This window comes from Lissotriton vulgaris, chromosome 12 (genome assembly GCF_964263255.1).
Source record: "Lissotriton vulgaris chromosome 12, aLisVul1.2, whole genome shotgun sequence".
Classification (NCBI taxonomy): domain Eukaryota; kingdom Metazoa; phylum Chordata; class Amphibia; order Caudata; family Salamandridae; genus Lissotriton; species Lissotriton vulgaris.
In genome coordinates this window covers 631322895-631347581 of record NC_141700.1, presented here as the reverse complement: position 1 = coordinate 631347581, position 24687 = coordinate 631322895, and the positions used below count along the sequence as shown (strand labels likewise).

Here is a 24687-nt window from a genome sequence, read left to right as displayed (position 1 = left end):
TAAAAACATATAAGCCTATCACTATGTGTCAAACTCCTTCCTGTATTGCCCTATTTCCCAGAGTTTAAAACTGAAGTAGGTCCATAGCAGCTCCAGTGGACCCAGCAAACTAGTGTCCTAACACTATTACCTCTGACAACTACTGGTCTAAATCCCAGCAAGATTCTAATCACAAGATGTTATTTATTCATTTTGATACCAACTCTGTAGTATCTTGGCAGCAAATAGTCTCACTTACCTAACCGTCGGTACCTCAAGCTGTCATCTGAGGCTTGGGGGAGGCACCGACCTCAGTGTGGATTGAGTATAAATAGGCTATGGGGGGTAGTTTGTATGGTAACCTTCCGCCTAACTTGGATACTACATCTCAACCCAATAATCAATGTGACATGTCCTGTACTATATTGTTTGCCCCAAAACATAGAGGACAGTACCTTTTCCAGTGTTCAATACCCATTAATGATCAAATATTAAGTATATTCCACTGCGCACTACTTTGTGTTCGAAACCACGCTCCAAATCACGCGTGATCTCATGTAAGAACTACAAAACTGCATCATCGCGGCCATCTTAGTAGTCTTCCCGCGATCACTAGGAAATAACGCGTGATCGCGCGCGAAGGACTACCAGATATCGTCACGGCAGCCATAATTGTAGTCCCGGCATCGGCGTCTTTCAAGATAGACACAATTACGCCGATATTAGGACAACAACAAAAGGGAAACAGTCTCCCTAGGTGTAAAATAAGTGTTAACCCCTCAGCTCTCCCTTGTCATCTTAGCATTGTGTGGTCAAACAGGCAGTTGGTCAATGCTCATTAACATAGCGATACGGGGAAATCTAAGTTACATATACCTCTTGATGGCCTCATGCTGTTGAAAAGGCGGTGTGTCCTCATTCAATATAATTGCTTAGCCTACGAGAGAGCACATTGCCACATTGCACAACTATCATCGCGGTAAAGTCAGTTACGGGAAAGAAAAAGCTAAGTGCACCTGTACGGCTTGATCATTAAAGATTCTTGCGCCGGACACTGCAACAAACTACCATTGCGGTAAGATAAAAGACGGGAAGGTCGGAGCTAAGTGCACCCGTACCGCTTAGTCCCAAACTGTCTTATTCTGCGAACTCTAGGTGAATGAAATGCTGTCTGACTCTGCAGCGGAATCTTACCTGTCCTACGTCATAGGGAGGTTCAAGTTAGAGAATGCTGCTCTACTTAGCTTATTTAGGAGCGAGGAGGATGGTTTCACGCAGTGCTGGTGCTCGATGCTAGCTGGAGGCTCGACCCGTGAGGAACCAATCCGAGTCGGAGAACGAGTTCCAAAGGGAATCACGTATCGAAGCCGAAGGGGACATCTAAAAAGACCTAACTTCATGGGTCTGGGTGATTTAAAGTTTGTGTCGGATTGGAAGCGTCTCGTGGGATCTAATTTTTCATTCTATAACGCCACCAGTATATCTTTTACTCGGTTTCTTGATCTCACATGGAAATACGATAGATGAAGAATAAAAATTGAATAAAAGAGCACATGTATTTCAAATTATAACACATAAAAGGGTTTCCATATCGTTTCAAAGTGTTCCGATATTAAAGTTCAGTGGGATTAAAAAACGACTAGTGAGATCTTATTTGCCATTGTATATCTCCACAGTTTCATTCATAGTTACATCAGTCTCCTAATCTCCCTGGTCATTGCGATAAATGAGCAATGAAAAAACGAGTGTAACTTTGATGGTACTAACATTTTTAAAAAACACGTAATTGGGGAATATGTACATGTTAACACCTGTAACTTGTTCATGTGTTATTGGCATAAGTGGCAAAGGTTAAATATAACATAGTATTTCATTCAGATCTTGATATTTATCATAAAGATGAGGAACGTCTTTCTTGTCATAAGTGGCAAGGGTTAATTATAACATTATTACATTCAGATCTTTGATAGTGTTTCTTGTCATGCAGATATCATGTGTCCAACTATAGCATAGTGACAATAAATAGTTATGTCATCAACATCACATTAATTATTGAGTGGCAATCTCTTTATCCTATTGGATGGTGGGTGATAGCAAGTTTGGTGTATCATGTATGTACTCATTCTGGGTCTAATCCCGCCATCTGTGCATTTGTGGCGTCTTGTTCACTAAGCCCATGTTCTACTGTATCTAATGAGTGCATCCACTTGCATTCCCTCATGTTCATAATGGAACCCAGGTTCCCTCCCCTTGGCCCCAAGAATCAGGAATACTAGCCTGACCCTTTCTAAACGTACTTCCGTTCAATATCCAGGCATGCAGGTCTCGCCCATGGAGGCTGTGGTTAAGAACCAGCCTCTTCGACTGCGAAAGGAGCTCTACCCTGTAAGGAAGACAGAGCAGAGTGTACAGGAAGAAGTGAATTCGATCAGCATACCGCACCCTTCATGGCCAATCAAGGGCAATTAGGATTACTTGGGCCCAGTCAAGAGGAATCTTCTGCAACACACAGGGAATCAAAAGATATGGGAGGAAACCCGTAATGAAGAGGAAAGTTCCACCTCAAGCGAAATGCATCCTTTAATGCTCCCTGCATCAGATACTGGAAGTCACAGAATTTTTGGCAGTGAGCATTCTCGTGGGTAGCAAGGAGGTCTATCTGAGGAATAATTCACAGCTGGAAATTGAAATGGATTACCTCTGGATGAAAACGCCACTAGAGGTCGGCAAGATGACGCCGAAACAGATTGTCCTCTCACAAAGTTGAGCATTCCATCCAGGTAATTTGCTACCAGGCGGATCTGATGGTCCTGAGACTAGGACCTGTGCTACAGAACGTTTCGGCGGGAGGAGATGCAACCCTACTCCCCCTTATTTGTTAATGTACCACACTGTGGTTGTGTTGTCTGTCAAGATCTAGACCAACTCATCGCAAATGGAAGGGAGCAACACCTTGAGTGCCCGACATATGGCTCATAAATCTAACAGACTGTTGTGAAAGATCTGTTCCTCTGGAGACCAGAGGCATCTGATCTCCAATGCTTCCGATGGGCTTCCCACCCAAGAGAGAGGCTTTTGCAATCACTTTTGTCACCAGAGGAAGAGAGTTGGATGACTTTTGTTTGTACGGTTGCTGTTCACACTCCAACAACATAGATCCATTGTAGTGTCGCTGAAGATTTTGATACAACTTTGGAGATCTCTGTTGTGTTGGAACCACTGCCTATGAAGGCACCAAAGGAGAGCTCTCATGTGCCAGAGTGCATGTGTGACCTATAGAATGCAGGAGGCTATCCGACCAAGCAGACATACGACCATGGAATGATTGCTCCATTCTGAAACATCGGGATCAAAGCCTTGAGCTCTCTGTGGAGGAGGTATGGCTTGAGCCAATGTGATGTTCATTATTGCCCCTGTGAACAGGATGCACTGAGAAGTCACCAGATGAGGCTTGGGTTTGTTGAATGAAAATCCCAGTTCGAACAATGGTGTGGTTGTCGCTTGAAAATGGCAGGCCACCATTTCTGCAGAGCTGGCCTTGATGAGCCAGTTGTCCAGGTAAAAGGATACTGGTAATTCCGCCAGTCTGAGATGGGCCACATCCACCGCTGTCACCTTTGGGGAGACGCGAGGGGCAGAAGTGAGATCAAACAGAAGAACAGCAAACTGGTAGTGTTCAGATCAGTCTGTGAAAAGTCAAGATGCTTCCTGTGTGACTACAGGAAAGGGATATGGAAGTAGTCATCGAGCAGGTCAACATACACCATATAGTCTTCCGCTTCCAGCTCAAGTAGAACCTGAGCTAGGGACAGCATTTTGAACTTTTCTTTTTGAGGAACCACCATAGAGTTCAGAGTTGTAGAAACAGATGGGGGCCACCACCCTTTTTGGGGATCAGAAAGCACAGAAAGTAGTACTCCTGACCCAATTCCTGCTTTCAAACCAACTCTATTGCACCTTGAGGAGCAAAGACTGAACCTCTTGTAGAAGGACCAGCAGATGATCTGGCAGGAGCACATCGTACAGGTAGAGATAGCGGAGGGTGGGGTATTTGTTGGAAGGATAGGGCATACCCCCCTTTCCAATTTGCAACACCCAAAGGTCTGAAGTTATGACCTTCCAAGCTTGTGCAAAGGAGGATACCTATCCTCCAACAGCCTATGTGTATTCAGGGAAGGCAGAACTCAGGCTGCTTCCCTGCGATGGCTGGGGAAGATGAAGAGGAGGAGGAGGAGGAGGAGGAGGAGGAGGAGGTAGAGAGCAGGATAGCTTGTGTTCGACCCTTGCAGAACCCCTTATATTGTTTGTAGAGGGGGTTCGCCTGCTGTTGCTACTGTTGGTGAGCTGCAAACCGTTGATGGCCTCGAAATGAAAAGCCCCTGCTGAAGCCACAAAACTTTCAAAACTGACGGTAGTCTCTAGGTTGTGTTTGGAGACCAAGAGATCTGGCTTTACTACATTTAAACCGCAGCAAAATTGGTGTCCCCATGGCTCTTGCCACTCAATCTGGGATATCCAGGCCTGACTATATCACTTACTTTGCAGATGACTAACCCTCTCAGATAAGCTCTGTGAAATGTTACCGTAAGTCAACTGAAAGTGTAGGGATGACCACCTGTGCAGAATCTAAAACAACATGTACATAACTACCAAGAAGGCAGGTGGCATTTATAGATTTGAGGGCCATACTCTCAGCAGAAACATTTTCTTAAAAAATTGCTACAGCTTCTTTGTTTTCGTGTCAGATGTTGTGGAGGGAAAAGAGCCTCTGCACTTTTAAAGTCCTCTGGAGATGGATGAGCCGATAAGAAGCTGGGATCTTCCAGGTTTGGCTTATATCACCAGGCAATCTGCCTTGAGACAGAGGTGGATGTTGTTGGTTTGTCCCAAATGGGCAGGATGGACTCTATCAGTGCTTCATTGAATGGAAGTAAGGGTTCCTCTGTGTGGGAGATGGTATGCAGGACCTCATTGAGGATGCTAGATTTGACCACTGTGAATTGGGGCTAAAGGTATAACACGTTTGCTGCCCTGCTGATTACTGTGAGATAGGAGATCACCTCCGGTAGAGGAATGCCCGTTAGTAACAGTAATTCTCACTCCACTGAGGTATCAAGGCCACTGGAAGCCTTCAAACCTGCAAAGTCTGGATCTAGTGATGTTTCCCTTTCATTATCTGCTCTAAGGTTTTCTTGAGGGTCCATCTCCCCATAGAAATATCCACTTCTTCTAAGAGCTGCTCAGCCTCCCTCCTGGAGTGGTGCAGCACCAATGGAGGCAGTAATAGCAGTGGCATTAACTGTGTCATTGAGTTGGGGTAAATGGCATTGTCTGTGATGTCATCAAGATGTTGGTGTACGGGTCAGAGGACGAGGAACGCTGGATCACAAAGGGAGGTGGCACTAGTCTGAACTTCGACTCTGCTGCATAGTCTGATTCTGATTGTCTCATAACACCGACGGCGACAGCAGGAAGGGCACGGAAATGTAGGACATCGGCAAACTTCCTAAGAAGTATGCCATTAGAACAAAGGTACCTGCAGGAACACCAGATGGAATCATGGTCCTGCTGAAAATGCTGAACAAGGAATACCCCCAAGTATCCAGAAAACTTGCTGTTTCATCTGTGAAACTGGCACACATGGGAAGCCAGCCCAAGAACCAACCAAGGTGTGTCCCTGTTTGAATCATTCAAGGGCCAAGGTCACTTTTTGCAGAAGAGGAGAGAGACATTAAAGGTCACGTCCCTTAAATTTGCTTAGACATCCCCCAAGAACCCTATAGAGGGGAGCCAGGCATATCACCTAATGGCCATTTAGGAGCCCACAGAGCATGGTGCTGAGTCCAGTGTCAAGCCCACCCTCAGAATTTGCTTGGTTGCTTCCTGCCCATCACTGAAGACCTCAGCAAAGTTGTCTCTAAGATAGTCCAGGAGACTACGTACAACCATCTGTGCCGGGGCCCACAATGCATAGTAGAACTTAGTCAAGAGGCAAGATGTATTATGGACTCTAAGGCCAGTTTTACAGAGAACACTTTCTTCTCCACGGTGTCTATATTGTTTTTATTCTAGGTCGGGGAAGTGCATTGGGAAAGAACACCGGATTTTTCTTTGGGTGGGACAACATTTGCACCACTAGGCTTTCCGAACAAGTGTGAGACCAGAAGAAGCTGGGATCCCGTTGCGCCAGCCGGTGACACAGAGTTATTCGGTGGCTTACCGCTGGGGTAGGAGATGGCTTGGAACACATTGCTTAAATGGGCTCAAATGGGGCCTAATTAAATGGGACCAATGGCTCTGAAGATGATCAAGATGGGTGAAGAATCTACGTTAAATGATTAGCTTTATTTACTTCCATTGGGAGAAGTAGCTCCAGAATCCCCACTGCCTTCACTACTGCTTTGAAAGTGTACAGCTCAGTGGATGGCTGCCCTAAAGGGCACACAAATTCTACCTCCAGGGAGGTATCAAGCTCGCTGGAATTTAGAAGGGCTAAGTAATCTGATGCATCAGTAGGAGTTAGCAAGTTGGCTGCTTAACTATGGTCACTGTCATCAAGGTGTATGATGTGGGGCATCTAGATTTAGTCAGAATCTGAACCAGAGTTGTCATCTATACGCTGGCAATATTCATCTCTAGGCAAAGGCCTAGACTGAGACTTTTCCCTATACCGTGCTCCTACTCTGTGCTTGCCTTCATGAATTAATGATGATAGCTTTTTTTAGTGGACGAGTTCTAGAGCCAGTGGTAGCGCTTCAAACAGCACCAGTGGAAGAGTTACCAGTAGAGCCGTCAGCACAGGCATAGCTGGAATCGGTAGGTGTGAGAAGCTGGGTTTCTCTTGCAGTAACCCCCCCCACACACACTTTTAGCCAGAACTACTGATGCACTTTGACTTGGTGTGCCGTGGGTCCTTGCCAATCAGGTTCCCAGGGCCTGTGTTCTTTCCCCAAAACTGTACCAAACCCAATTGGCACCCTGGCCACAGGTCAGCCCCTGGTAAATGGTACCCAAGTACCCAGGGCACTGTGACCAGGGAAGGCCTCTAAGGGCTGCAGCACTTATTGTGCCACCCTTAGAGGCCCTGTACCGTTACACTAGCACAATGTCTTTGCAGGCTGCGTGTTTTGGTGAAGAACAAAGTGAAGAGTCGACATGGCACACATCCCTGTGTGCCATGCCTACAACCCACTGCCCTGGCATTGATCAGCCAACCCTCTAGCTGCGTGCATTATACCAGTGGTGAAGGTACAGGTGCATGAGCCCTGTACCCCTACAGTTTCTAAGTCCATTCTTAGACATTGTAAGTGCAGTGCTGCCATTAAGAGTATATGGTGCTAGGAGGTTGTCATTACGACCTCCACAGCACCATAATGGCTACTCTGAAAACTGAGAAGTTTGGTATCAAACTTCTCAGCATATTAAACCCACACTGATGCCAATGTGGGATTTAATGAAAATGCACTCAGAGGGCATCTTAGAGATGCCCCCTGAAAAACGACCATCCTCTGGTGGGTTCCCTGATTGGTACATACCAGCCTGCCACCACAAGACATCTTTCTGGACCCCTGGGGTGGAAGCCTTTTCTCCCCGAGCCCAGAAACAAAGCATTTTCTGGGTGGAGGTGTTCAAACGTGCCCCAGGCCAGGAAGAGCCATCTGTGGCAGGGGAGCTTCAAAGGCCTTGCAGACTTTGTAATGTGACCCCCAGCCTCTCTTGCTATCAGGAGCAGGCCCTCTTCCTGTCTCCCCTCCGTTTCCGCAGGAAGACAGGCAGGAACAATTAGCCAGCCCAGAAGGTGTGCCCACCTCTGCCACCCTCACCCTTAAGATGGGGGAGGTGAGGTGAAGCCCACTCTTCAGTGCCCGCCATCTTGCAGATGCAGGCACTCTCCAATTAGGATTAGGGATTGTGCTCCTCCCCCACGTGGGGTGAGCACACCAAGGGTGTAGTCACCCTAAGGTCAGTAGCCCATTGGCTACTGACCCAGAGACCCCTAAAACGCACCCTAAATAGAGTATTTAAGGGGGCAGCCCCGTACCAAGAAGGCAGATTCCCGCAACCTAAGAACAAAAAGGACAAAAGAAGACGCCCAGCAGAGGACACCGCAGAGAACAACTGACTTGGCCCCAGTCCCACCGGCCCGTCTGCAGTTTCCAGAGATCCTGCGACAAAAGTCGCCTTTTCCTGCAGCCAGCGACCTCCACAACCCTGGAAAGACTGACTGCCTTCAACAAAGACTGGATCTCCTGTGAACAGCAGCTCTGTTCAAAAGAAAACTCTCAAGACAGAACTGAACCTACTGAGGACAAAGAAACCAGACGCCTGGAACCACCACTGCACCTGTTGCCTACGGAACAAGTTTGAGTGGCCCACCGCTGCCATCGAAGTCCCCCAGCACTTCAGAGCCCGAGTTCACCGTGGGTTGGCCCCGACGAGAAACCCCCCCAACCACGAGAGGCCCAGTACGGTGAAATCTAACCTCAAAAGACACCCCTGCATCCAGCCGCCCTGGAGAAGAGAACCCAAGGTGCACCTACGTCCCGAGCCCTCCAACTTACCTGCCCAGCTGTTGGTTCCTCCCGGAAGTCTTCCTGGATCGAGCCTGCAGCTGTAAACCAAAACCGAAAATACCCATTGAAAAATATAGGGCACCCGAAGGCAAAACAGGACCTTGCACCCAGCTGCCTCTGCGCTGCTGCGGGCGCACTTTGTGTGCCTAACTGGATCTCCCTTTGCCCTGAGCCTAACACCAGGAGCTTTGCTCCCACAACCCAATGGCCTGCTCGTAAGCAGCCACCAACCAGAGGCCCCCTAGCCCCATTGGATAACATTGGGCCTCAGCACTCTGCACCCGGCCGCCCTAGTGCCGCTGAGTGTGTAACAAGAGTGCAACCTTGACCCTGGGGGAACCCTTGTTCTTGCCCCCGAAGCTCAACCCCAAAGACCGATTACTTACCTGGTAACTGTTAACTTTATTTCTCTCCATAGGAACCTATTGACTGTTTTTCTCTGAAAAATGTTTTAGGTGTGGAGTTGATTTGTATGAAAACCTGAAAACAAGCACTGGCGTTGCCAATAGGTCTCGCAGTAGGAAAGTTGGAGCTATTACAATTGCAAATAACAATGCCTTTTATTTTTGTTTTCATTTTAAAAAGATAAAGGGCTTTGTCATTTACAAAACCAATAGCTCCAACTTTCCTACTGCGAGACCTATTGGCAACGCCAGTGCTTGTTTGTTTTGTTGTGCCCTCTGTTGCCCTCGTTGTAGCGTGCCCTTCTGCCCTCTGTTTTTCGCGTTTTTTGTCCTGTTGTGCCCTCTGTTGCCCTTGTATTTCATTTCCCTCGTTGTAGCGTGCCCTTTAACATGCCCTTCTGCGATTTTGCGTGTGGCACCGTTACTACATCTGCAAGTGCTGTGTTATGTTCCAGGACTTCTATTGTTGATGGATTCTGTTATTGTATTTTGTTTTTATTTTTGTTTGCTATTAAAGACATAATAATTATTGAATATTTGGTATTAATGAAATGTAAATAAAACGAAAAGGTTCACACGTGTTAATGCAATGTAAAGAAAATTAAAAGGTTCACACGTGTTCTTTTGTATGTGGATAATTTTTTTCTTCTTTTTTTTTGGTGCTATTAAAGACATGCTTATTTTTGAAGTATTTGGTATGTAAAGAAAATAAAAAGGTTCAAACGTGTTCTTGTGTATGTGTTTTAATTTTTGCATGGTTCAAGGGTAATTTTCATAATCCATCCACCCATACACCCCATCCATCCATACATACATCCCTGCATCCATACACCCATACACCCATCCATCCATCCATCCCTGCATCCATACACCCATCCATCCATCCATTATCACCCATCCATCCATCCCTGCATCCATACATACACCCATACACCGATCTATCCATCCACCCATACACCCATCCATACATCCCTGCATCCATACACCCATTCCTCCCTGCATCCATACACCCATCCATCCATCCATCCCAGCATCAATACACCCATCCATCCATCCATCTGCCATCACCCATCCATCCATCCCTGCATCCATACATACACCCATACACCCATCCATCCATCCACCCATACACCCATCCATACATCCCTGCATCCATACACCCATCCATCCCTGCATCCATACACCCATCCATCCATCCGCCATCACCCATCCCTGCATCCATACATACACCCATCCATCCATCCACCAGCACTCACCATTGCATACATCCATCTATTTTTCCTGTAAATCCATAAAAAAGTTTCCTTGATAGGAGACTCGAACCCTGCTTGACAGCACCAAAGTCGGGGTGTTATACGTCATGCCACAATGCAAGTTCTTAATTTGCATTTTGATTCCCATATATCAGTAAAATGCGAAATTGTTGTTAATTTGCATTTGTAATCCCACATTTCAGTTAAATCCATCCTAAATGTTTGAATCCCACAACTGTTTTCATGTTTGTTAATTTGCATTTTTAATCCCACATATCAGTATAATTTTTCCCATAAAAAAGTTTCGTTGATAGGACACTTGAACCCTGCTTGACAGCACCAAAGTCGGGAGAGTTATATGTCATGCCACAATGCAAATTCTTAATTTGCATTTTTAATCCCATATAACAGTAAAATGCGAAATAAAATGCGAAATTGTTGTTACTGTGCATTTTTAATCCCACATATCAGGTAAATCCATCTTAAATGTTTGCCACATATCAGTATAACCCATCCGAAATGTTTGAATCCCACGTGTCATTAAAATCCGTAATGTTTGTATTTCGATTATAGTAACCGTTGCAATGAGAACGCATGCAATGAGAACGCACGTTAACATCGCATGCGTTGCAATGACATGCGATGTTAATGGCCTCGCGTCCTCGTTGCATGCACACTAAAGGCATGCGATGTAAACGTTCATCCGATGTCAAAGTCGCGGTGCGATAGCACCGCGATGTTTTGACACCGATGTGTTTGGTGTTTCCCAATTGCGGTACTTTGAGTGTGACTGGTCAGGATTTCACATTCTTGTGTGGTGATTGCCGTGTGCATAACACTTTGTATTTTTATGGCTACATTTTGAGCTCCAGACACAATGTTGCCTGGGAAAGAGACAAGCATTGCTACAAAAATTGCTGTAACCAGTGCCTTTCGTAATTTCGGATGTTTGTTCAGCTTCAAAGGTGACCCTTTTTAGAAGCAGTGGATGTTAACGAGCATGGTCAGGGCTAGGCCACCGTTCAGCTACGTCTGCTGTTTTATTGTTAGGTCCGAAAACATGTCATTTTTGGGCGAAGTGAAAGCATGACTCATGTAGCCTTATGGAGCTATGTACAGACATGTGAAAAAGTGGTTTTCTACTTGAAGGGCAAGTTTGTAGTGTAGCTGGTAAGAAGAGGAAAACAAGAAAACAGAGCTAAACTATTTTAAAAACCGACTCAGAGATAATAAACCAAGGATTATAATAATCCCAGATAAGGAAGGAACGTGTCTTCCAGGAAGCAATAAACTGCATTGAGGTAAGACACATTTAATCCTTTTAACAGAAAATATGCTTTCTGCCCAACTGAAATTAAATCAGAGAGCACAATTACAGGTTTAATGCAGAGCGGCCGGGAAACTGAAAGTACGGCCGGCCTGCGGCCGGCCATGAATAATTAGGGGAGGAGAAGGCCTTTGGGAAACTGAAAGTACGGCCGGCCTGAGGCCAGCCATGAATAATTAGGGGAGGAGAAGCCCTTTCATGTGCTGTGCGGCCGTGAATGCGCGTGCTTGTTTGGTCACGTGATTCACGTGAACTTAAACAAAACCGCACGAACAAAACACTTGGTTTCACGAGCGTTTTGAGGACATGAATTCTCGCTACGCTCAATGCGCTTGCGCGCATTGATAGGTCGCGAGACCTAAACAACAATTGTGCAAAACTGATTTTACTTACCTTATCTCTAGGAAATGTCAAAGTGTGATATCTAGGCGTATCACACTGAGTAGAAAAAGTAATCTAAAAAGTAATCTGTACAGTCATTCACTTGTAAACACTGCATAATATATTGCAAAGCATTTATTTCACTTACCTGTGCCAGGCTTGGCTTGGTTCTAGAAATAAAATAACTTAATATTCTTATACAAACAAAATTGGTCTGAGTTCAGTCTTTGAGTGTGTGACATCATTTTCTGATTGAGTGTGTACAACAAATGCTTAACACTACCCTCTGATAAAGCCTTACTGCTCGCCCACACTACCACAAATAGAGAGAAAGGCCTTATCTACTTTTACCTCTGCCCACCTTTGGGGTTCCAGTGGACTCTGTGCACACTACACCTCATTTGGTCTAGTATATACAGAGCTAGCTTACTACAGTAGGGCACCATAAGGGGTTTGGGTTGGGGAAGAGCCAGCTGGCGGTTGTCCAGTTCGAGTCTCTGCAGGTACCATGGGGCCCAAAGGCACGCATTCAGAGCCAGGGCTCCACAAAACAACGTCAACATGGCCTTTGTGAATGCCAAAATCAGGATTGCCAGAAAAGGGATCAGAGCCATGATTGGTGTTGGCACTTGGGCTAAACTGGTTTAGACGCTGGGGAGACCACTGCCAACTCCAGTTCTGAGGAAGACACAGCGGCCTGAGAAGAAGAATGGCACCAGAACCTATCTCTTAGGGGGATCAGTGTCTTGATGCCGAATACCCTCTCCTGCACCGTTTCTTGTGCGTCCACTTTTTTTGTACGCAGTAGAAAGACCGGACCTGGAGCATGACCAACGGCAAACATAGTGCTCATCACGAGCCCACTCCATAAAGCGATTTGCCTACCAGCTCCTTTACGACTTTGGAATGCACATGGTCACATTGATCGCATGACTTCAAATCGTGCTTAGGCCTCAAGCACATTTGTCAACAGCAGGAACATCAGGGTTTGAAGCCTGAGTTTTTAGATGGAGATATCATGTGTAGAACTTGAAAAACATTTTTTGGTGAAAATATTTTACAGGGAGCCGCAACGGATCCATATTCAAGGTGCGGAGAAATGAGTGCTGTAGTAGTATCAGTAAGGCTTCGGTGTCTATGTCCAGGGAAGTATCCGAAATTGAGATGGAGCCTAAAACTACCTGCTGATGTAACTATAAAAAATTGACAAGCTAACATAGGAACTATTCAACTGAGGGAAAGCCTGAATGATGAAGAAACTTATGGTCACACCCAATTACTTCCAGATATAGGAAATTAAGAGGAAGAGTGAAAGTCCAGCACAGAGGCACTATGAGAAAGAGCAAGACACTGACATGTGGGTGACAAGAAGTGTATCTTCAGAGAAGAAGACTGAGAGGACAATACAAGAAGGAAAGTAGACTTAACAGAGCGGGAAACCAGAAGATATGGATACTGAGAGGAGCTAAACACTGGCAAGGATAGGTAGAACAGCAATGAAACTCCCCAGACTTTAGTACCTTGTTATGGAGTACTGCCAATCCCTCAGCCTTTGCAGTTTCTTTGATAATGGGGTGTTATAGTGTTTCTTCCACTGACAGCAAAGTATGGGTTCCAGCTGAGGCCACCATAGCTGTGAAGAACATTGGAAGTCAATTATAGTGTCTGCTTTAATCAAACAAATTTTTCATACAGGATTTCAAATGGTGTTAGTCCCTTCTTACCTCATAGAACAAATATGTGATACAAGTGTTGGTGAGTTAGTAGTAGCTAAGGATGCACACATATTACCAAGGGTGGTGAGGGATTTCTTTGTTATTATTCACTGGATCTATACTTGGTATCCTGCTTTACTCATGTCAAAACACAAAGTTCCTTACCTTTAGTAACAATGTTTATGATGGATCCTCTGGGCTTTATTTACAGTTTGGAAGGCAGGCTACTCTGCCAAACACAATGCAGAGTACCATGTCCTACAAACACGTGGTTCCCCCACTCTCTTCAGAGTTAGGGGCAACTGCCATGGTTCTCACAGTGAAGCCTAAATTGACACCATCGGCACAAACCCGTGATTGACCATCCAACTGACAGGGAGTCGTCGGTCAATGGGTGTCAGACTCCCCAAGCTACTAAGAATGGATGTTCTGACATCTTTCTTCTGGATCAGGACAAGCAGGGAAACCTTGGTGGTCCTAATCGGAAAACACAATTAAAGACCAGAACACGCTGCAAAAAAATCCTACAGCATGCCAGGGCCATGAATTATTTGATTTTCAACAACAAACTCCTACTTTGGGAGTTAATGTTTGAAAAACAAAAAGCTTTGCTATGTGGGAGCATTAACATAATACATGCACACCAAAGCTTCAGTGCCTGCAGCAGAGCTGCTGTTGTGCAGTGATCTCTACATACCAGCACAGGGTTTCTAAACATTGCGAGCAGCACTCCCCAGGATAGCGAAGCACATCCCTCCACTGACGTGTCACAACATAGTACATTCTGCCATGCTTTCAACAAGGCCCTTTATATTCCTACAGATTCCGCATATTACAAGTATCCTCCAGGCATCAGCTCGATCCAGAAAATGTCTTCCCCAGCAATAGCTTCTAACCCTGCCTGTTAGCTCCATGTGATTCATGATGTGTCTCCGATCCTTAATAAGTGGCAACGCCGACCTATTTATAACACACCACCAAGTGTACGAAATGGAGTTTCTTACTTTTTTAATGGTGTGTCTGGGAAAGAGCATTATGGAATGGGATGACAGGAAGGTTCGTCCAAGGTGGTGACTTGGTATAAGTGCCACCAGATGGGTCAACACAAGAGGCACTGTTAGGTGTATGGGGTTTATGCAGGAAGTTAGTACAAATGGGATGGAATTGCCTGCCCTACGAGATACTGGAGTGTTCCGCATTATTATTGACACATACATTAAGCCGGAGAAGATTCCCCCCGGTATCAAGGGCATAGGTGGGGAGCCAGGGAAATGCACTATGTATTCCTTGCCAGAGTTGAGATTGAGCTCAACAGCAAGGAGACCATGGTCAATGTTGGGGCAAGGGAAAAGCAAGGTGCTGGATGTCTCTTAGGTAATTATTTCAATGCCCCAGGGTTGATGCCAAGACCCGACGCCTTTGTGGCTTTGGCCACGTCAGCTGTGTTGACCAGAGCACAGGCGGTACTTCAATATCATGACGAGACTGAGACCATTCTCAATTTGTAGGAAAGGGCAGAGTACGGGAAAGCACGGGACGTAGAGGTCATTGCTTCTGCTCCAAAGAGAGAGGAGGATGAGGCTCCTGAAGTTGACCAGGTGCTGGAGTGTGGGTTGCTTTCAGAGCTGCAGGGTTTGTTAGCTGCCGGAGGGCTTAAAAGGAGGTCATTTCCTGTAGGCATGGAAAGAGTGCTCTACACTTGGGGACTTTGCCAGGAAGCGAAGGTACAGGTCAGTAAAGGAGTAGTTGGGAAACTCTATGTTAGCTTGGAGGATGGCCTGTAGTGAGTCAGTGAATCCTGATCCAGGACCCGGCAAAAGGCTAGGGGTGCTATTACTGTACATGAATTCCCTGTTGTCACTGGACCTCTGAGGAGCACGACTGAAAAGGTGGTAGCAAGAGCTCTACTGGGAATCTTTTCTAGGATCTTTTCCTTGGCTTCAATGTATGGTAATCTCTAACCAGCAAACCTATTTCATCTCCTCTTGAATGATAGAGATGTTGGAGCAAGTTGGTGTGAGATACTCCGTCTCCATGGCATGCCACCCACATACCAATGGCTTTTTAGAGCAGTTTAACAAAACACTAAAGAGCATGATAGGAACTCTGTCAGAGAACCTCATGAGGAAGTGGGATCTTCTCTAGCCATGTCTATTGTTTGCCTACCAAGAGATTCCTGAGAAGGAAGTAGGGTTCAGTCTCCTTGAACTTCTTTATAAACACCTGATGCAGAGTTCGCTCATTTTAATCAGAAGGGTGGGAATAAACCTCAGAGTGTAGAGAAAAGGATAATGGGGACTATGTAATTGGCCTCAGGAAGTTTATAGCGCATTACATGAGTCGGGCACAGGAACATTTTTAGGCTACCCAAGCACTGGTAAAGGAATGGTACGACTAGAAAGCTACACTAACCGGATATTAAGAAGGTCAGGAGGTGTTGGTGCTGAAGCCCATTTGTCCCAGAGTTTTTGCAGACAAATGGTCTGGGCCCCACAAGGTAGTTCAGAAGATTTGTGAGGTTAACTACTTGATGGACACAGGTGCTACAAGGAAACCAAGAAGGGTGATCCATTCAAACCGGCGGAAGTCTTATCTCGGGAGAGATTGCACAGTAAATATCGTGGCTATGGCAGAGAAAGTTGAGGAAGACAGCTAACCTTTTCTTGGCCTTCTGCGTAATAACATGAATAATAGCACTGTGGAAAACGTTCAATTAACCCCCGAGTTATCACTTGAGCAGCAGAGAGAACGTAGACGTGCTGGAACGATTTTCCAACTTCTTATCTCTGACTCCAGGGTTCCCACCTATAGGTGGGAACCCTGGAGTCAGAGATAAGAAGTTGGAAGTCGGAGTACTTAGACGCCGCCTCCGCGTGCTGACATCAGTTCTTAGACACAGCTTTTCCGTGCCAGAGCTATGCTAAAAACCAACACTGGTGCCTTGAAACTAGGGCCCTGAAAGGGGATGACCTTAACCCTAGATGTCGGTTCGCAGAACGGGGAGGATGGGTGGGTCGGTAAGGAATCTATCACTAACTAATGTCTCTTACAGATATATTGTTACACAAGTAGTAACTTGTGCATCTGAAAGAGACACGTTAGTGATAGATTCCTTACCTTAGAATAGATACCCCAGCAATACCAACCCCAGTGGTGGGTCTGCGAACCAATAATCACACCAGAAAGTCCTGGAGGACGGAACGGCCAAAGAAGCCATCCCTCCGGACTTGACTGTCCAGGCAATAATGTCCTGCAAACGTGTGCAGCGAGGCCCACGTAGCCGCCTGGCAAATGTCCTGCAAGGGCACTCCTCGGCCCAAGGCAGTCGTAGTCGCTGTGGCCCGAGTGGAATGAGCCCTCAGCCCAACAGGGGGTTCCTTCTTAGCCAAGGAGTAACACGCCTGGATACACAAGATGATCCACCGCGAGATGGTCCGCTTGTGCACCGCTTTCCCCTTCCTAGCGCCCACGTAACCAACGAAGAGTTGGTCATCCACCCGGAACTGGCGTGTGCGATCCAGATAGAACGAGAGCGCACGTTTTGGGTCCAGACGGTGGAGCCTCTCTTCCTCTCTCGAGGGATGCGGAGGCGGAAAGAAGGTGGGCAAGGTGATAGATTGCCCGATGTGAAAGGCCGTGACTACCTTTGGTAGAAAAGAGGGCCGTGTCCTCAACACAACCTTGTCCGGATGGACCGAAAGGGAAGGAGGTTTACAGGATAGAGCCTGGAGCTCACTCACTCTCCTGGCAGAGGTGATGGCTACCAGGAAGGCAGTCTTCAAAGTGAGAAGGCGAAGAGGACAGTTGTGAAGTGGCTCAAAGGAAGCGCACATCAGAAAAGTAAGAACCAAGTTCAAGTCCCACTGAGGCATCACAAAGGGCACAGGAGGGAACGTATGCGTGATGCCTTTCAAGAATCGGTTAACAATAGGGGACTTGAACAAAGAAGGTTGATCAGGCAGCCTCAAAAGGGCTGAAAGAGCAGAAAGGTAGCCCTTGATAGTGCCCAGAGCAGACCCCTACTGGGCAAGAGAAAGAAGAAAGAGAAGAACCTCAGAAAGAGGGGCAGAGAGAGGATCCACAGCCTTTGCTGTGCACCATGCCACAAATCTGTTACACCTGCAGGCGTATACCGACTTTGTGGAGGAACGCCTGGCTGCCAGAATGATGTTACAGACTTCAGGAGGCAAGTCAAATGGCCTCAACTGTCGCCGCTCAATCTCCAAGCATGGACGCGACTGGACAGGTTCGGGTGGAGGACCGTCCCCTGCTGCTGCGACAGAAGGTCCTCCTGAAGAGGCAGACGAACCGGGGGATCGACTGACATATTGAGTAGCTCGGGATACCAGTACCTTTGGGCCCAGTCCGGAGCCACAAGAATGACTTGTGCCCGGTTGCGCCTGATCTTCTTCAGCACTCTGGGCAGAAGTGGTATAGGCGGAAAGGCATACAACAGACCGCAGCTCCACTCGTGACGAAATCGTCTCCAAGCGAGTGCCGCCTTGGAAATTCCAACGCGCAGAACTGATGACATTGCGCGTTCTCTTCGGTGGCGAATAGATCTAACCAAGGCTCTCCCCACTGCAGAAAGAGACCTTGAGATCAGAGGCCATTCGTGATCCATCATGCACCGGTGGCTGAGTTCGTCCGCCCTGGCGTTCAGAGAATCTGCCAGGTGTTGAACCACCAGGGTCACACCCTGATGTTCCAGCCACTGCCAGAGGCGCAGAGCCTCCTGGCATAGGGTCCACGACCCCACCCCGCCCTGTTTGTTGTAGTACCACATGGCGGTGGTGTTGTCCGTGAACACCTGCACTGCACTCCCCGGACAGAGGGGAGGAATGCCTTCAGTGCTAGACGAATCGTCAGCAGCTCCAAAAGGTTGATATGGAGCCGGGACTCCGCCGGAGACCAGAGGCCTCTGATCTCCGCCTCTCCCATGTAGCCTCCCCGGCCCTGGAGGGACGCGTCCGCCACAACTACGGGCTCCGGTTGGGGAAGGGAGAGGGATCTGCCACTGACCCAATCGCGGTCCGTGAGCCACCACTGCAGCTGTCTCGCAGTGCCCTCCGAGATCAGGACATGGTCGGACAGGTTGCCATGATGCTGGGCCCACTGAAACTTCAGGTCCCACTGCAGAGCCCGCTTCCGCCAACGGGCGTGATGCACCAGAAGGATGCAGGAAGCCATCAGCCCCAGAAGCCGCAGCGTCAACCTGACCGAGACTCGGGATAAAGGCTGGAAGATTGGGATGAGAGCCTGTATATCCCGAACCCGCTGTTCAGGCGGGTAAACCCGAAACTGCGCCGAGTCGAGAACCGCTCCAATGAAAAGGAGCTTCTGAGAGGGGCACAGGTGTGACTTCGGCACATTGATGGAGAACCCCAGCTGGTGCAAGAGGTATGCCGTCGTCTGGAGGTGGCTGACGACTGTCTGGGGCGAGCCCGCCTTCAACAACCAGTCGTCGAGGTAGGGGAAGACTGAAACCCCTAACCTGCGCAGATGAGCTGCGACCACCGCCATCACTTTCGTGAACACCCGTGGGGCGCTGGTAAGGCCGAAGGGGAGCACGGTAAACTGAAAGTGCTCGTGGCCTACCGTGAACCGCAGGTACGCCGGTGGGCCAGCAGGACGGGGATGTGGAAATAAGCGTCAGGCAAGTCCAACGCTACCATCCAGTCTCCTGGGTCCAGGGCAGCTAAGACCTGAGCCAGAGTCAGCATCTTGAACTTCTCCTTCCGGAGGAAGCCGTTGACGTCCCGTAGGTCCAAGATAGGGCGTAGGCCCCCTTTGCCCTTCTTGGGTACCAGAAAGTAGTGGGAGTAGCAACCACTTCCTGCTTCTGGCCCAGGAACGCGCTCGATGGCCCCCTTGGCCAAGAGGGCCGAAACTTCCTCCTGGAGAAGCCGCAAATGATCCCCCGATACGCGGTGGTGTTGCGGTGGCATGGCTTGAGGGGTTGTTTCGAAGGGGAGGGAGTAGCCCCTCCGGACGATCTGCAGCACCCACCTGTCCAAAGTGACAGTGCGCCAGTGGGAGTGGTGATGGCGAACCCTGCCCCCCACTGGCGTCACATGGGCCGAGAAGCACGGACTAGGAGGGTTTAGAGGCGGATGCTGCGGGGGAAGGTGTGGACTGGCCTCGCCGTTGTCCCCGACCGCCTCCACTTGGCCGTAGCCCTGGAGTCTTTAAAGCGCTCAAGCGCATGGTCTGCCTTGTCGCCAAAAAGGCGACGGCCATCGAACGGCATGTCCATCAGTGTGTTCTGGACATCGGCCGAAAAGTTGGCGGACCTCAACCAGGCGTGGCGTCTAACCGCCACCGTCGTTGCCATCGCTCTACCTAGTGAGTCGGTGGTATCCAGCCCACACCGGATAGAATATTTGGCTGCCTCTCGGCCCTCCACAAGGGCTTGGCCGAGTTTGGCCCGTACCTCCAACGGACACTCTGGGAGCACTTCCGCAACCGTCTCCCACAGAGAGTGGGTGTAGCGGCCCAAGAGGCATGCGGTGTTGGAAGACTGCAGTCCCAGACTAAGGGAGGAGAAGATCTTTTTTCCGTACTGCTCGTACCTCTTGGATTCCCTGTCCGGCGGAGCCGACGGGAATGCGGTCTGGGAATTGGATGCCTGGATGACCAGGCTCTCGGGGGTGGGGTGGGTGGACAGGAAACATGGGTCGCCCGGGGCCGGGCGGTGGCGTCTGGCCATGTTCCTATCTACAGGCGAACCCGTAGCGGACCTGGACCAAGTGCCCAAAAGAATGTCGGTCAAGGCCTCATTAAAGGGCAGCAGAGGCTCGGCCGAGCTTGATTGCTGTTTAAGGACCTCAGTGAGGAGGTTAGTTCTCACGGCGCGACGAGGAGCTCAAGGCCCAAGGCCTTGGCAGCCCTCATCAACACCACACTATAGGTTGCCCCCTCCTCCGAAGCCACGGTAGGAGGAGAGACAAAACCAGTGTCTGGAGAGGTGTCCGGACCACTGGCCTCCCCAAGGGGCCGAAGCACTTGACGACGTCGGGGCCGAAGCCCCCGACCCGCTAGGGGCCCCAGACGGGTCCGCTGGGCCCGAAGGCGCCGCATAACTCGTCGGGGAAGAGAGGTTCCTCATGGCCATGAGGAAGCGCTCGATCTCCCCCAGCGTCGCGTCATGCCCAGGGACCGGAGGGTGTGGAGCAGGCCGCGACGCCGGCGACTCCGGCAGAGCCGCGCAGGCGGTGTCACCCGAACCCCGGGCCTCGTCGCGCGAGCGTCGGGGGGAGTCAGAAGAGCGATGACGCCTCTTCGACTTCTTATGTGTCTTACCTGGCGACGACTTTGACCCGAAGGAGAGGTGCCTACTCTCGGAGCTGTGGTGGCTCCGGGCCCGCGACCTGTTCCTCGACCTCCTGTGGGACCGGGACCTCTCGCGGCGCGGGGCCGACTGCCGGAGCTCAAGTCGCCTGCGGGACCGCTCCCGCCTGGCTTTCGAAGAGAGGACCCGGCAGTCGGAGCAGGCCTTGTCGTCGTGGTCGAAGACAAGTTAGGCACAGGTGGTGAGGATCCGTGACCGACATCGTGCGGTCGCAATCCTCGCAGTGCTTGAATCCAGGCATCCCTACGGCACCGATCGGAGTCGTACGACTTCGAGAAAGGATCAAAAATGATCCGAAAATTTAGTCAAAAATTGACTAAGGGTTATTGCTTTTTCCAGATCTGCGCTTGCTGGCGTGGAAAAAAGAAGAACGGACGTCAGCACGCGGAGGCGGCGTCTAAGTACTCCGACGACGTCATCACGGCGCCCACGACGCGCAAGGGTACTTCTACGCATAAAAATTCCGGATCCAGTCTGATGCCTGGGGATATTCTAAGGTAAGAAATCTATCACTAACGTGTCTCTTTCAGATAAAATTGATACCCGAGCTGAAGGGATTCTCTGTAGGAGATCCTTGCTACTTATTAGATGGTATGCTGAAAGCATCTTTATACAATCTACAGAGTTAATGAGGGATCCTACTGAATTTTTAGTCCATTCTGGTGCACTGTTTTCTTATGCACAGGAACTAAAACGCAAATATGTATCATTTCGTGCTTTGTTTGGCACCAAAGAAAGAGTCATCCCAACTGTGTCCCTCAGCTGATGGGTCTCAGTCCAAGGGCCTAGGAATGCTATATTATCCATGTGGGAACCGTTTACAGAAATTTTGCAGAGTGATGATGCCAAAGGCAAGAAATGTGAGCATCTTTGGTCTCATATTGATAGTGATTTGAAAAAAGGTACACTCTACTGTATTATTAGATTTTTACAGTAAAACAAAACTGCTGTAGTGGACATAATAAAAAAACTAGAGTCAGAAAAAACCCTTGTCTGCCAAGTGTTCAGCATAATTGGTGTAGATGTGAAACATCTACTTGAGAGTAGGCTGGGCAACATCTTTAGTGACTTTGGCACTGTAACATGTTCCATGTTAGAGTGCTTGCCACTTGGCAAGCAAAGCAACATTGAGGAGCAATTCAGGAACGTTTATTTTACGATGTATGAGAAATGGCTTGCAATGATGCATAGAAATGTCCCTTCACCACCAATGGCATTTGAAGTAAATGAAATCTCACTGTGGTACTCTGTACAAGTTCTGAATCACTTAAGTAAATGGGAATTTCCTCCGTAGTTTCAAAAGAGTTGCTTCATTTTTGACCGCTTTAATAACTCTGAGGTCATATGCGCCCAGCTCAATGCAAATGTTGCAGAACCTGCCCTGAGAATCGCAATATTCAAGTGCACCACCAGTATTGGCATGGAAAGCTATGTCAGTGGCCAGAGTTAACAAATTGTGTACTGGCTGTTTTGGCATTGCCTGTCTCAAGTGCCAATGTTGAGAGGGCCTTTTCACAGAAGTTTACATGGGAAGGAAAGAGCGAGCACACATGACTCACTGAAAAAGTATTGTATGGTGTACTACAATAAGTTTAATTTGCAAAAATCTATTTGGACCTCATATAGCTTATGCATACACTGTCTACATACTATGTTCTATGTGTGCAGAAAGGAAGCAATAATAAAAGCAAAACGTTCCATAAACACCGGAAAAACACTTATTGTTGTTGTTTTTAGTGGCGCGAAAATGTGTAACCACTGATGACAACGGTTTTTTAAGGGATTGAAATCACTTGCAAACACTGAAAAAACCCCACCAGAATTTACCAAATTCAGAAACTGAAAACAAGAAAGCCTAGCGTACGCACCAGGATTTGCGTGAGATTTGGGGGACCACCAAGCTCTCTGGAGTGGGGTATTAGGTGAGGAACTTTCTGTCCCCTGGAGCGGGGTGGTGGCGACGGGCAATTGTCCTGTTCACTCCCGGCTGAAGCACTTCCATCAAGACATTAGTTCTGACTGCCACCTAGGGCAAGCTAAGGTCCAGAACTTCAGCTGCCCACCACAGCACCATTGCGAAGGAAGCTCCCTCCTCCATAGCCACGGTAGGGGGAGAAAGCATGCTAGTATCTGGAGAAGTATCCACTTCACTGGCTTCACCCAGATCCTCACATCAGTTCATTTGTTCTTCATCAGGCTGATATTCTTCAACGACCCCTCCCATTCCTCCCCGAGCCCTAGCCCATAAGAATAGGGCTCAGACTCCTGGAAGGCATGGCTCCAGTCGGCACTGGAGCCTGCGGCAGACAACTGGTCCCAGGTTACTTGTTTCTGGTCCAGGGAGAACCTGGCTTGGCAGTTTGGGCTGGACTGTAAACATGAGGAGCCGGTCAAGACTGATTTGCATATGCTGGGGTCTAAACTGGGGTGAGCAAAAATGACAGATTTAACCCAGATGTCTTGACTGGGGATGAATGTTTGATTTGGTCTGCATTCCGTCCATCATTTGTGTGTCTGTTGCCATCTGCCAGAGTTAGCAAATTTTGTGGAGGGAAAACGTGCTGATAACATTAAATCAACCCCTTCCGGAGGCAACTTAATGAAGGTCAGTTGTAATCACTCCATCTCCAAGCATGTAGGTGGAAGTCTCGGAGATTGAGGTGCTGAACCATTTATTCCAACGGTGAGAGAAGGTCCGGTATGAAGGGAAGGTGAAGTGGGGGACAAGTGAAGAAGCACAGAAAGTCTGCATATCACACCCTTTTCAGCCAGTCTGGGGCAATGAGAAAGATTGGGCCAAGTCTTGGCAAACTTTTACTGGAAACTCGAGGAAGGTATGGAGGGAAAAGTGTAATGCAGCTTGAATGTTCCATCTCAGCTGAAAAGTACCCCCCAAGGCTTTCTTCAACGAATACTGGAAGGCATAGAACAGCTTGCATTGAGCATGTTCCGAGGAGGTGAACATGTCCCCCTGAAGAGTGCCCTACAGGGTGAAGACGTCATGGACTATTTCCGGTGGAAGAGGCCACTTGTGATCACCAAGACAACGCTTGCTCAGACTGGTGGCTCTGGCCTTACTGATACTCTGCTCGGTGATTGATAGGGAGCCAGATCCCTTGGCAGTGTGTCCAAGACCACAGTCTCAATGCTTTCAGACAAAGGTGGCGAGACCCTACTCTCCCTTACTTGTTTATTTGACACATCATGTACCACATCATTGTCATGTTGTCTGTCAAGATATGGACAGACCAATCTTGGATAGAGATGAGGAAGGCCTTGAATGCCACCCGAATCACCCAAACATTCAATGTGAAGAATCTGAGCATAAATAAGAAAGGGCGGTTGGAATTGGGGGGGGAGGGGAAAGGTGAAGCCTAAACATATGAAAGGATATAGCCCTTTTCTACGATTTGAAGGACCCAATGGTTCAAAGTGATGGCCTTCCAGGCTGGAAGAAAAGAAGAGACAGTCCTCACACAGGCTCTGTGTGACCTGCTTTTCTGGTGGTGCGGAGGAGGAGAAGGGTTACAAGGTTGATGCTGTCCGGGGTGAAAGGAAGATCCTCTTGAGAAGCAGCAAAACCTGCAAAAATGGGTGAAAATCTCTTGATGGAGGTAGAAGCGGTAAACCAAGGTAAACTGAGGTGGCTTTTCTGCTTTAAAAAAAAGTTTGAAGGCTGAACCAGCTTCATTTCCAAAGAGTCG

At 48.2% G+C, this 24687-nt stretch overlaps 1 protein-coding gene across 1 annotated transcript in view; it reads right to left on the bottom strand.

Annotated features, from left to right (window-relative positions):
* The window catches only part of FANCA (FA complementation group A), an 850506-nt gene that overhangs the window by 131234 nt on the left and 694585 nt on the right, over positions 1-24687 (bottom strand). Inside the window, exon 36 of the mRNA XM_086945786.1 lies at positions 13438-13550. Within this exon, the coding sequence (XP_086801912.1) occupies positions 13438-13550 (113 nt within the window). The remainder of the gene's footprint in view (positions 1-13437; positions 13551-24687) is intronic.